The sequence below is a fragment of the Oryza sativa genome, chromosome 9 (genome assembly GCF_034140825.1).
Source record: "Oryza sativa Japonica Group chromosome 9, ASM3414082v1".
Taxonomy (NCBI): Eukaryota; Viridiplantae; Streptophyta; class Magnoliopsida; order Poales; family Poaceae; genus Oryza; species Oryza sativa.
The window spans coordinates 18558337-18572974 of record NC_089043.1 but is presented as its reverse complement, the minus strand read 5'-3'; the positions used below and the strand labels follow the sequence as shown (position 1 = coordinate 18572974).

At 40.5% G+C, this 14638-nt stretch overlaps 1 protein-coding gene across 1 annotated transcript; it reads left to right on the top strand.

Annotated features, from left to right (window-relative positions):
* Positions 1-6556: 6556 nt before the first annotated feature.
* On the top strand, positions 6557-9226 carry LOC9269428 (cytokinin hydroxylase). Its single transcript, XM_015755276.3, has 5 exons — positions 6557-7089; positions 7164-7393; positions 7468-7712; positions 8104-8506; positions 8600-9226. Exons 1-5 carry the CDS (start codon positions 6801-6803, stop codon positions 9032-9034), a joined length of 1602 nt encoding a protein of 533 aa, XP_015610762.1. The 5' UTR covers positions 6557-6800; the 3' UTR covers positions 9035-9226.
* Positions 9227-14638: the final 5412 nt, after the last annotated feature.

Genomic DNA, 14638 nt, shown 5'->3' with positions numbered 1-14638 from the left:
TATACTATGGTTAATTACACTGCATTTTTTCCCCAAAATAGTTCAACTGTGCTTCGTACTATACATACATGCATGGAGAGTTTTCAATTCCCTCAGTAATCAGCAATTTCATCATACATATATATGCAGTGCTCCTAAAAGTGATCAGTCCTCATTGATGAGTGATGATGACCATTTCTCTCTTAATTAGCTTCGAATAATTAAGCTGACCAGTTTTGCTTGTCAAGAGCTAGCTAGCTAGCTGCAGATACACTGTCAAAAATTTATTATTTTCTTTAAGGGCCAATATCAAACTATTCAGTTTGGCACAAAGATTTCTTTGGAACGTGCAGGATATGATCAGTATCAGGCTCTCTTTCACGGAACGGTTCATAAGATACGCCATGCTGCAGTTGAATAGTAGTGGACTGGCCATATATATCCACAATGAGAGCACACTACATCCACAGTGGCGTGCCGATGTTCCACTACTATTTTTTAGATAATGGGTAACGCCTGGCCTCTGCATTCTAAAGGTGAATGCACACGGCTAACGATGTTCCACTACTATTGTTGGATGCAAGAAGAGAAGAAGAAATTACAGCGCCCCTCTATACACGCGGCTCTTGTTAATTTCGAACGCAGGAATTTAATTTCGTTAGGAAAAAAATGAGTGGTCGGAAAATCAACTTAATTTCACGCGCTGCATGTCATAGAGACATTAGAATGGAGCTTTCTTCCTTTTGGCCATTGGATGGAGAGATCAGCCTCAGAAAAGGAGAAAATGACAGTCAACGACAAGGTGAGGAGGTTATAATTGAGCGGTGGTTCTCACGTTGAAATTTGGAAGCATATATACGAACTTTTGTTGTGAAACGTGATACATTTACCTCGTCGTGTGTCTCGTTTTGTCAGCACCATTCCTATCGATTATGATGTTTTGGGTGCCAACTGTTTGATACATGTATGTACGATACAGAATAAACTAAGATTGTGTAAAGTAAAAAAAAATAAATTAGGTGGTAGCAAAATTACTAAAGGTACTCTTATCTTTCTTAATGTGAATAAACGAATCTGAAGTAGTTGGATGACAATATATCCCTTGCTCCTAAAAGAAGCCAAATATTGGTGGTGGCAACAATAAATGTTTCACCTCACCTCGAGATGACTAGACCACATATTTACTAATTGTTTCTCTAAGTTTTTCAATATTTCATGTTAGCCCTTTCATATGCCAGTGTTTTGTTATTTGGCCTCCAAAGTACACAGTTCTAATGTATGTTTCATTAACTTTCATATTGAAAGTGCTTCTTGGGAGGGTGTCTTCGATAAAAGACTAATGGTTCATAGCATGGTTTAATAGAGACGTCAATAAGTTAGCGGCTTAGCAAACGAAAACAAAAACATGAGGTAAGAGCTCATGTTAAATTTCATTTGGAATAGGGACGTAGGGAAGTAATCCATAGGAATTTGCAATCCAATACCTTTTTTCCAAAAAGGTGCTATAGAAAATCTCTCACAAGGATTCCATTCCTCTAAAATTCCATTGAATTTCCTTTATTCCAAAGGAGCCTTCAAACTCTTAAACTCAAACTTGGATGTCTACTCTTCTTCCTACTTGAAAGATTATGGGTTCTTAGTTCTTACTACTGTCTGCTCAAAGCATTTAATTTTCTTGATGAAAGAATAATCTTATCCTCTATCACTACTAGAAAAAATATTTTCACCGACGTTGGCAAATAATTTTCGTAAGCGGACCTACGCAATTGAGCAAAAACCCCACCGACGAATATATGTAATATATGTAGATTTCTCAGTATCAAAAGCTTGTTATTTACTAATATTATTTATGCAACAATTAATTAATTAATTGAAAAATAATTTATGAGCAAATTATCATTGTAACAAATTTCAAATATTTGTACCTATCTTCACAGGTGGCAATTTTTTTTTGCAGGCGGCCATTCTATATTTTCGCAGGCGAACCGTCTAGCTCCACTCCGCCTAGGGAAATGATCTTCCTAGGCAGACCACCAGCCCGCCTGCGAAGATCGGCGATCTTTGCAGGTGTTGTGCTGCAGGCGGACCGGCCGTACGCCTGGGAAGACACGTTTCCCTACTGGTGAAAATGCTTTTCCTAGTAGTGTATCAAACCCCAGACAAGTCGTCTCACTTTGCCATTGGCCCTCAAAACTTGCAAAACTGACCTTACATGACCTTCTTACATTCTTCATGTCTTCCAAATTGCAAAAGTGAACATCCTTCACTGGGTTCATCACAAAATTCAGATATAGCAATGCAGCATTTCCAGCAACAAATCAAAGTTACTTTACTACTTCTCTCCAAAAAAAAAATGTCTGAACAGATCTGACTAACTACAGGTGAAAATGGAAGGTGCTATTGGAAAGCAATTACCAACCCAGCTAGACCTTATGTATGTTAGTGCTTCCCAGCACAAAAGTTTGGCTTAGCGTTTTACAGACCGACAAAAAACCGACAACAGCGAAACCTCCTGGAACTAATACTTATGACAAGAGATTTCTTCAGGTTGTTTGACTCTTCGTCACTTGGAAAGTAAACTGAGGTAAAAGCCCTAATTGTTAATCTTCAGCTGCCGCAGCATATTCAGAAAGAAGTGTGCACCGACTTGATCTGATCGACTACAGCTCATCCAAGCTGTCTTTCTTCTGTTCGTATTTGAGCCTTTTTGTTTGAGCTTCACTAAACAATCTGTTTCTTATGAGGCTAGCTATATTGGCTTTGGTATGATTGTTCGTCATAGCATATGGTTTTCTTTCTCCAACTTGCGCAGGGTGCAGAGAACTAGGCAGGCTTGCTACTGAAACAAAAAATGGCCTCCTTTCTCGGCTTCTTTTTTTTTTTTTGCCTTTTTCTCTGTTTGTTAGCTGCACTAGTTTTTGTTCCTTATCTGAAAGGCTTTAATTTGCTTCAGAATCATCTATGGTGAAAGTGCAGGGGGAAAGAATACGGAATAAAGTACCGGGATTGTTTAAGGGATTGACAATTCTATATACATTCTCTAGTGTGATGATACTCTAGTTTAAAGGCCTGCTGCTTCGGACAAGAATTCCTGGCGACAGTTGTGGTTCGTGTTGCTGTCCTTAGTGCTTCAATTTTGGAGTTTGTTGATGTATGGAGGCCCTTTTATAAGAGTATATATATTTGGACAAATTCAAAGCGCACCACCACATGCACACACGCACAACTGAGTATTGTTGAGGGCATCAAACAATCCCCCGAGCTTGCGTATGTGCAATATATATGTGTGTGTCCATAACATTGGTGGGCAATAGTGAAAATCTTAACCTTGAACTTTGGTTGGCAATGGTGCAAAAAAAAAAAATCAAAACTATGAGCACCTAACTGGACCAACATATTTTGAGATTGGATACGTTCCTTACCACTGAATAGAAAAATTGGGCACGTTACACCAAAAAAATCTAGAGAAAATTTCCTATATACCCATGAAAGTTCACCTAATCCCTCCAGTGTTCTTAAATTTTGCTCATTCCTTTACATACCCCTGAATTTTAGTTTGGATCTCTTCCACCCCCTTTTCCCTAGTTGACCGTTAATTTTTTATGAAAAAGTCTATTTTGCCCTTTTGCTATGAAGAAACATAATAAATTAATGGATTATATTGTTGGAGTATAGAAATTTATTGGATGAGACTACTATATTTATGGGCTTATTATGCACCACATTATTTATGACAAATTTACTTTTAGATATGATGTAAAAAGTTAATATTTATTTATTAGTTATTAAAAGTTTTTTTATGTAGCATATGTGTTTTGATAGTAATATAACAGATTTGTTGTATAAGACAAATATATTTATATGCTACACAAAAAATGAGCATTAAATTTTTTATGTGATATCTAAAATCATATTTATCACAAATAATATGGTGCATAACTAACTCATATAATAGTCCCATCTAACAAATTTTTCGCTCCAACAACACACTATTAATTTATATGCTTCTTCACAGCAAAGGGCAAAAATGGGCTTTTTCATAAGAATTTAACGGTCAATTAAGGGTCAATTAGCGAAAAGGGCATGGAAGAGATCCAAACTTAAATTCATGGGTATGTAAGGGAATGAACAAAATTCAAGGGCGTAGAAGAGATTAGGTAAACTTTCAAGGGTACACAAGGAATTTTCTCAAAAATCTAACAAGTTAAGTTACACTAATAAGCCAAATAACCATAGGTCAGCTTTCTACAAGTAAATAATTTTCTGAAGTCCATCGTAAGTTTAATCACTCGTCCCAAAATATAATGAGCACAACATTTTAGGAAAATATCAATATTTTCAAATTTTTGACTAATAATTAAACTAATAGTATATAAATTTAGTTTTATGCATGTTTATCATTAGATTTGTATTTGAAAATGCTTTCATATGATGTTAATAATATATTATAAAGATATTGATGGTTAAAGTATAATGTTGGAGACCGTGTAAAAGCCATTTACACTTTATATTTTGGGACGGGGATATATTTTTTTCTCTCAAATTTAAAATATGTTGTGTTTCAATCACAATAAATGTCATTTTGAACACTAGCAATACTGGAGGATAGACCTGGCCAACCCGGAGCATGGCCCTCTACTTATTTTATTTATTGATTACTCCTTCTATTTTATATTATAAGTCATTTTAATATTTTTTTTCATGTCAAATTTCTTTAATTTTTATCTAGATTATAAAAAAATAATAACATCTACAACATCAAATTAGAACTAACATATAATATATTTGATAATATGTTTATTTTGTATTGAAAGTATTGCTATATTTTTCTATAAATTTGGTCAAACTTAAAAACATTCGAACGGAAAAAAAAACTAAAGCGATTTATAATATAAAATGGAGTAGTAATTAGTGATTATTCTCTAATAGGTCGATACTAGGTAAGTAAGTAGACGGAATGGCCATCTAAAACGAAAGATATGTAGTCAACTTGTTTTGGGGAAGCACTAGAAGTATGGTGATGGAGTCGTAGGTGCTGGACTCTACCCACCAAAATTCAAATCCTGGTGCTTACAATATTACTCACATGCAGATGATCTTTCAACATGAATTTAGTTAGATAAGAAATGTGTCGTTGGTTTCTGTCTCTTGGAGCATGGGTTAGTGGGTGCAATCACGGAAATGTGAGTACGTATTGATCTTCTATGTAATTGCAGAATAAATTTGTATTTGCCTAAGTAACCAGGACAATATATGTTGTAACAAAACTTAACCCATCCCCGAGAATGGGTGATATGCACTCTCATACAATATTCCGGCTGATTTGTTTCTATATAATTGTAAGTCGTTTATAGAATATCACTCTACACATTTACTTTTCCTTCTGATGAGAAAATAGCAGGAGAGGCTCTTATTGTCCTATATCTACACATTTATTTGATTACTATATATAAATTTGATCATGTGTCTTATAATAGTATGATTAAGCTCTACATAGAGGTGGATATGTATAGGTATTTTGATCCTTTCAAGATTTTGTTCATCTCCTCAGATATTAAGGGCCTGTTTGGCACAGCTCCAGCTCCAGCTCCACCCCTCCTGGAGTTGGAGCTTAGCCAAACAGTTTCAGCTCCACCAAAACTGTAAGTGGAGCTGGGTGGAGCTCTCTCACAAAATAAACTAGAGTTGTGGAGCTGGGTTTAGGCAGCTCCACAACTCCACTCCAGACCCAACTCCTGGAGTTAAATTTAGGAGTTGGAGCTGTACCAAACAGGCCGTAACTGACAACTTCTATTGCAATGTAGGATTACATGTAAAACATGCTAAAACAATAAATTTAAAGAAATACTTTTCATGTCTCGTGTCTAGATATTTAAAACTATATAGCCGCTTACAATTTTTTTTTAAAGTTTACTTATAGTTTGTAAGTTTGACTAGTTATTTGTAGAAAACTACATGCACATACACATGAGCTCCATAAGATCTTCCCACTTGATCTCCACATATCCTGAACATAATTTTAGACCCAACTAAGAGATAGTATAAAATATCAAGCAATTAATAAATAACTACTATATGTGGTGCACTAATTCCTCTTTAATTTCTTCCAATGGCAAGACAGTGAGATAACCATTATCCACATCAATTTTGGTACTTCATAATGCACATTCCAAATAAGGTTTATTTCGATAATGGAATTCAATCTAGCCTCTACGACGGGCCGGGCCTTGCTACCCTGGAGTTGGATGTCTAATAACTCCATCGTGTGTATTGCACACAGTCTCACTAGTCTCTGCACTTGTAGAAATGCAAGCAGGCGAACCCGCGAAGTTTATAGGTAAAATTTAACATGTAATTTGTGGGTTATCTACTAATTTAACTTATAAATGGGTTTATGGGTTGACCCACTTACATCATCTCTAGATACGGCAAGTCGGGCCAAAACGCGAAAACCCACGGATTACCACTTATTTGATTTATAAGTGAGCTCGCGGGTTGGCCCGCTTGCATTGCAACAACGGTTATCTAACCCACATTAAAGGGGAAAAAAACATAACGCATTAGCAGCAATGGCCTTCCTTATCAGTCAAGAGGAGACAATAGGAAGGAAATAACTTTTGATAAGGGAGAGATTTAGGCAAAAATAAATATTTTGATGGCATATGCTTTAATGGCAATCAAATCTGTTCATCCAAGGAGATTATCAGGTTGTTTGTATATATAAGCAGCAGAGGAGCATTTTGTAGAGTGTGCGGCGGCGAGGCGACAAATCTTGTCGATCTCTTCCTTCTCTCCCGCTCGCTGAATTTCTTGCGGCGGCAATGGCGGTCCTCGTGTCGCTCATGGTGATCGCCGCGTCGTCGCCTCTCGTGGCGCTGCTTCTGAGGGCGGCGTGGGTGACCCTGTCCTGCTACTGGCTGACGCCAATGAGGATCCGCCGCGCCATGGCGGCGCAGGGCGTGCGCGGCCCGCCGCCGCGCCCGCTCGTCGGCAACCTCCGGGAGGTGTCGGCGCTCGTGGCGAGGGCCACCGCCGACGACATGCCGTCCCTCAGCCACGACATCGTCGGCCGCCTCATGCCCCACTACGTGCTCTGGTCCGGGACATACGGTGAGCACGCCACGCGCGCGACACGCCGCCGCCGGCGATTGTTCGTTCGTTCGTTGACTCTTTTTGGTTTGCAGGCAAGCTGTTCGTGTACCTGTACGGGAGCGAGCCGAGGCTGTGCCTGACTGACACCGCGCTGATCAAGGAGTTCTTGTCGTCCAAGTACGCCCACGCCACCGGCAAGTCGTGGCTGCAGAGGCAGGGGACGAAGCACTTCATCGGCGGCGGGCTGCTCATGGCCAACGGCGCCAGGTGGGCGCACCAGCGCCACGTCGTCGCGCCGGCGTTCATGGCCGACAAGCTCAAGGCACGCGTCGAACACCTTTCGATTTGGCATCCCCCCCCCCCCCTCTCGATCTCTGACTGACGCGGGCGGTGCAGGGGAGAGTCGGGCGCATGGTGGAGTGCACGAAGCAGGCGATCCGCGAGCTCCGCGACGCGGCGGCGGGGCGGCGCGGCGAGGAGGTGGAGATCGGCGCCCACATGACCCGCCTCACCGGCGACATCATCTCCCGCACCGAGTTCAACACCAGCTACGACACTGGCAAGCGCATCTTCCTCCTCCTCGAGCACCTCCAGCGCCTCACCTCCCGCTCCAGCCGCCATCTCTGGATCCCCGGCAGCCAGTGAGTCCCCCCACCCCCTCGCCGCCGCCGGAGACGACGGTGCATTACGAGTAAATTAATCCGGATTAAGGCGGGTGTTGGATGTTAGTTAATTACGCGGTTCGTGCGGACCATCACTACTCTCTCCGTTCCAGGTTAGAAGACAACATTAAACTGTTTTAAATTTGATTAAATTTATAAATAAATTAATTTCATCAAATCAGTAATTAAATATATTTTTATAATAAATTTATCTTGGGTTTGAAAATATTACTATTTTTTTTCTACTGATCAAATTTAAAACAGTTTGATTTTGACTACAACGAACAGAATATCTGATTAGTTTTGGATGCGACAATTTGTCATCAGATGCACACGTTTTACGATTAATTAATGAGGAAATATTTGGCAGGTATTTCCCGAGCAAGTACAGGAGGGAGATCAGGCGGCTCAACGGCGAGCTGGAGGCGGTGCTGATGGAGTCGATACGGCGGAGCAGGGAGATCGCCGACGAGGGGAGGGCGGCGGTGGCGACGTACGGGAGGGGTTTGCTGGCTATGCTTCTGTCGGAGATGGAGGAGAAGGAGAAGAATGGCGGCGGCGGAGGCGGCGAGTTCAGCTACGACGCGCAGCTGGTGATCGACGAGTGCAAGACCTTCTTCTTCGCCGGCCACGAGACGTCGGCGCTGCTGCTCACGTGGGCGATCATGCTGCTCGCCACCAACCCGGCGTGGCAGGAGAAGGCCCGCACCGAGGTCGCCGCCGTCTGCGGCGACCACCCGCCGTCCGCCGACCACCTCTCCAAGCTCACCGTGGTAACCACCACTCGATCGATCGATCGATCGATTCGGCATTGCTTGGGCGCCGCCATTGATGATGTCATGATGATGAGAATCTTTTTCTTGCAGCTGCAGATGATCATCCAGGAGACGCTGCGGCTGTACCCGCCGGCGACGCTGCTGCCGCGGATGGCGTTCGAGGACATCCAGCTCGGCGGCCTCCGGCTGCCGCGGGGGCTGTCGGTGTGGATCCCGGTGCTGGCCATCCACCACGACGAGTCCATCTGGGGCCCCGACGCGCACGAGTTCCGCCCGGAGAGGTTCGCGCCGGGCGCGCGCCGCCCGTCGGCCGCCGGCGCCGCCAGGTTCCTGCCGTTCGCCGCCGGCCCGCGCAACTGCGTCGGCCAGGCGTACGCGCTCGTCGAGGCCAAGGTCGTCCTCGCCATGCTCCTCTCGGCCTTCCGCTTCGCCATCTCCGACAACTACCGCCACGCGCCGGAGAACGTGCTCACCCTCCGCCCCAAGCACGGCGTCCCCGTCCACCTCCGGCCGCTGCGGCCATAGATTCGATTCTTTTTTTTTCCTTTGTTCGTTTTGGCGCCATAGCTAGAGGAAGAAGAAGAAGAGGCGCGCGTGTGGCTGACAGTGGGGCCCACCTGTCAGTGGCCCGGCTGGTAATATGGTGCGTGTAGAGACATGTGATGTAACGATGCGTGCAAAATTAATGACATGATAAATATTAACAGAGAGGGATTACCTAGCTAGCATCCATGTGCACCTTCCATTTTTACTTTGGTCTATTTGACATGAATTTAAATATGATTGATGAATGAATTAAGCAATGCTAAATCATACAAGTTCAATTTTATTTTATTTACCAACAATCATAAAAAAAATTAAAAATTATTCTGCAGTACTGCTCAGATGAGATAAGAGACACGCATGCATGGCCAGATACAGAGTTAAGAAGAGATATATCAAGTTAGATAACTGGAAATCTACAGCTGTGAGATGATAATATATAAGCAGGATTTGCAGGAAGACGAAGCAAAACATACTGTTTTCATGTGCAGTGAGAATTCTAGGCGAGAGAACACAGCAGCAGGTCTGTCTGTCAGCTCAACTGTCAGTGTGCAAACACACATTGCTGTCTAATTAATTTAATTTGGCTTACAAGACTTTGTTTCTTTTCGTATCTTATTTTGTCTTGAGAAGTACGCATACATGGCGAGCCGCCAGAGCTAGTGTCCGATCTGGTTTTAACTTTTAATATATAATCACCGTGGTTCATATTCAGTTCGTTGTGTTCTGCCAATCAGTTAAGAATTATGCATGGATAATCGTGGATAAGCTTCCCAAGCTTCTAAATTAATTGTATGATTATTTTTTTAATAAAAGCATTCCTCATCAACAATTTTTGGAATTTTCGTACATCAACTTATTATTAACTTTTTAATATTTACCCCATTCATTTATACACTCAAATTAATAATGGTTATAAACTCGGTATCAACAAGCATCCAGGGACAGGATCTAGCATCAAGCAAGAGGGGGCTCGAGGCTCATCTTCTTCTTCCTCCTTAACTCATCTACTTTTCTTCCTACGCCTCTTTTTTCACCTTCCATCCCTCCTCTTCTTCATCAAGATCTAGCGGGGTGGGGACACACGAGGCCCCCCAGCATCTACACTGAATCCACCTCACATGCATCATCATTATGTAGCAATATTATCCAAAGAAAAATGATCAAAAATAACAAATGCAAACAACAGAGAGTTATAAGATAGTAACTTCCATTTATTGCGAACTTCAAGCTGTATACAACTTTCAAATTTTTTTACTTCATGTACTAAACATAATGGAATTGCAATATACATGTTACAAAGGTATTTTAGTTCATAAATGACAATAAAAGTTTGTTTTTTAACATATCCGTGGCATATGCTTTAGATAGTTTGACTATAATGAAATTAGGACGTGCGTCAAAAAAACAATTAGGGAATAACACATTTTAGGATATAGTTTTGTTGTCAATATTGTACTCAATGTATGGTTTTTTTTTCAAAGAAGCACAACAAATGGTACTTCATAATGTGTTAGACATGCCCTTAATTAATCCATAAAACAACATGATATTCTGCCCTTATATTTAACAACCTCCTAATCAATCCTTAATACTCCCCCTGGTTATAAATATTTAATGTTTAAAACAAAAAAAAAAATAAATTTTCAAACCATTAACCATGAATAACTTCTCTAATGCTTAGCCTAAAAACGAAACGGAATTGTATTGGCAAAATTGCCTTGAAAACTACTATGAAAATGTCATTAACTTATTAGAATTTATAAAGTTGTTTTAGTATAAAATCAATAGTTCAATCAAAAAACGATAGTCAAAGTTTGAAAACTTTAACCAAAACTTGTCCTAAATATTTGCAAGTATTTATGACTGCAGGGGTTTAATTTGTATATATAGATAGTATCAAGGTTGATCCTGAGATATGGACTGAAACTCAACCAAGACAAACAACACATTTTTTTATCGAAAAATTAATTAATTTGGTCCACTTCAACCTTCACATTACATGTCCAGTATTGGAGGAAGCAAATCATCAGCTCAAGCCTTTGGCATGAACTAGATCTTGACCGGCCGGTTTTGCCAGGAAACTCAACCATCAGCTTACCACTTTGCCGGAGCCAACAAGAGCTTCAGTACTAATCGATCATGTGGTAGTCCTTCCATTCTCTCATATACTATATTGCATTTCAGCAGCTAGCCCCTTGGATGATTCTAAGGTCGTCTACGGCAGCAGCGACTATACAAAACGCCTAAACACAAGCCCCAAGAGACATGCAACAACTACTACTGTCCATCTTCTTCCTAACTAGCTTAGAAACGGTTCAGATTGTAACCAAAATAAACCTTATCAAATTTTATCAATGCTAAAATTTTAGCAATTTTATAATATTATTAAGTTTTGGTAGAATTTTTTTATGTATTTATCAAAGTTTGGTTAAAAAAAAACTAAATAGATGTAAATCTTTGACGACTTTACGAAAAATTGGTAAGATTTGAAATGGTATCAGTCTGAACAACCCCTTAGCTTAGCTAGGTCACATGACGCATGCACGGTAGCCGTACATCCATGCTATGCATTTGAACTCTTGATCTGAATATATATATGTGTATCTGATCAGAAATACATAATTCAGAACCAGCTAATTAATTAATTAACTTAAAGAAAGAACGGATCGGTGGATGGACATTAGGCAGTGCGTGCGGCCATTTAATTAACATATCGGCAGGGTGTCGATGGCATCAAAGCCCCAAGCACTCAGCCCAGAAGAACCTTATCTCGCTCCCTCGCCGGCTAATTAACTAACTAACTACAGGTTAATTAACTAACCCGAGCTTCACTCACTCACTAACTCACACTCGAGCTAGCTAGCTGTGGAGCATTACATGCTTACATTGGACCGGTCTTGCGTTGGCTTTGTGCAAAGTGGAAGATCTTTAAGTATTTAATACTCCATATAATTAGTAATTTAATCACCCATCTTTAGTTTTGGAGTGGCATACATACCCTACTGAAGTTGCAGGTATCAGTCAGTTTACCCAAAAGTTTAAGCTAAAAGAAAGGAGGACAGTATAATTCGCTTATGCATTAATTATGCACGCCTTGCGCGATCTGTTCTTCAAGATATTATCAATCTCTTCTCCGGATTGAGAATATAATAGTTATATCCCAGTGTCCATATAATTTTAGCCGTGTGCATTCTTAGTTGGTTTTATTATTGTAAGGAAAATACAACGTAAATAAGTTGTTAATTAGTTGATAAAAGTGAGATATTCTAAACTAATTTCATGGCTAATCTCATACCACATGCATTCCATTCCATTCCATGCATGGTCAATGCTAAAGGAGAATGTCTGACCAGGGAGGATCAAAAGAGACAGGTACTGCATGCGTCCAATTATTATATATAAATCTGAAACAAATGGAGGCCAGGGCTAGCATACAAAAATGAGCATTCCTGTGTGCATGTCTGCCTGAATCTGCAGCTAAACTACAGGCGTCGCCGCTAACCAAGTGTAGTTAACAAAATAATTTAATCGCTAGATATACATACATATATTCAGAGTGTGTATGTGTGTGCTTGCAAGCTGCTAAATTAGCTTTACGTGATGCGATCGACAAGGGACGAAACACGCCGCTCGTGTCGCACACTTGACAAGCTGTGATTTGGCGTCAAGTGCTCAAGTTGAGCGCATATCTTGTTTAAATTAGCTCGATATTAATCTCTCTTTCTCTCTCGCTCACTGCGGCACAAAGTGCTCGTAGGCTTTATGTCAAACTTTGTGTAATGCAGAATGATTAGCACTTTTGCTTGCAGGTATCAAGCTTTAGTTAGTTAATTAATGTGTGGGTGCAGTTCGGTGATGGATGGATAGTTAGTTTCAGGATGGATGCAGGACCGATTGGGCCACTAAATATTTCCCTAATTATAGTATGTTATGATATTGTTTGACTTGCCTTGCTTATGTTTTTTTTTTCAAGAAGCAGAGAAGCTAGCAGCTAGCTTAATTTGGGTTAATTGCTAACAAGAAGCCAAGAGAGAAAGAGGGCGTATCCGATAAAAATGAGCTAAGTGTTAAAAACTTGTAAAAATCATACCTATTTTTTTAAAAGAAAATTTATGAAAAAATTATTAGAGATAGGTGTAGATATGAAATATATTCTCATCAAATTTCAAGTTCAAACTCAATTTTATTTGGGAGTAAAAAATAAAAGACAAATTTCGGGTGAACGGTATAACATGACACTATTTACCTGAAATTTGTCTTTTTTTTTCTATCAATTGAAGTTAAGTTTGGACTTGATATTTGATGAGAGTGTGTTTCGTTCTACACCTATCTTTAATAATTTTTCATGAATTTATAAAACTTTTAGGTATAATTTTCACGAGTTTTAAATACTTAGCTCCACATGATATTTTCCCGAGAAAAGATGCCTTCTTATGTATGCAAGCTGGAGAAAATATTTTTGGGCTTGTCTGGCTTATATAAATGAAGTGATTTAGTGGAAGAGATTATGAGAAACCACAAAAGCTAATCGAAAGCTAGCTATTGGTTCTCCTTTTCAAGTATAAATAATGGGCTTCTATTTCTTCAGAAACTAGGTGGAGAAGCCAACCGTCTTTAGGGTAAAGCAGCTGATTGTAAAATTATTCAAGAAAAAAAATTCTGCTTGACAAATTCAATTTAGAGTCTATCATGATGGGAGGATTATAAATTTGTTTTTTAATGTGTGATTCAACTGTAAGAACTGATAAGATTATACTCGATTGAGGAATGATATTTTCCTTCTGCCTAGCTCATTTTTCAGAAGTCCTTGTGTTGATTGATCGATCCCTTTTTATCCAGAATCTTTTCTTTTAACTTTCAGTATAAGTTATTGTGGTTTAAGTACTGTAAGCAGGCGCCTGCTGGAATTCCTAAATGATGTTTTGGTCATCTATTTTCAAGAACAAATGAATCTTAGCTTTGGGTTTGTTTAGTTCACGTTAAAATTAGAGATTTGATTGAAATTGGAACGATGTGACGGAAACGTTAGAAGTTTTGTGTGTATAGAAAAGTTTTGATGTGATGGAAAAGGTGGAAGTTTGAAAAAAAAGTTGGAAACTAAACCAGGCCTTTGTTTGTTCGTTTTTCAGAAAGATCGCGCACAGTTGCTGCTGGGTTAGCGAACAACTCCTGGGTTGGTGACATACGTGGCGCCCTCACTGTCCCGGTCATCTATCAGTTCCTGTTAGTCTGGGACGCGGTGCTTCCTACCCAGCTCTCGCCGGGTGTTGAGGATCACCTCGTCTGGCGTTGGACGGGTGACCAGTGCTACTCAGTGCGATCGGCGTATCAGGCGTTCTTCCTTGGCCAGCACTCTTTTGCCTGTGCCGACTTACTCTGGCACGCGAAGGGCCCTGTTAAATGCAAGTTCTTCCTTTGGTTTGCATTTCAGCGGCGCTGCTGGACTGCCGATCTTCTCCAAAAGTGTGGTATCGATAGCCACTCTGCTTGCCCCTTTTGTGCTCAGGAGCTTGAGACAGCGAACCACATCCTCATCGATTGCGTGTTCGCTCGGCAGGTCTGGCTCCGTGTGTTGTCCCCTCC

What these genes read in the sequence shown, in the direction of transcription:
- LOC9269428 (XM_015755276.3), top strand. Translation starts at nt 6,801, where the DNA reads ATGGCGGTCCTCGTGTCGCTCATGGTGATCGCCGCGTCGTCGCCTCTC. An exon ending in GCTCTGGTCCGGGACATACG is followed by an intron (nt 7,090 to 7,163) that starts GTGAGCACGCCA and finishes TTTGGTTTGCAG; the next exon opens with GCAAGCTGTTCGTGTACCTG. An exon ending in CTCTGGATCCCCGGCAGCCA is followed by an intron (nt 7,713 to 8,103) that starts GTGAGTCCCCCC and finishes AATATTTGGCAG; the next exon opens with GTATTTCCCGAGCAAGTACA.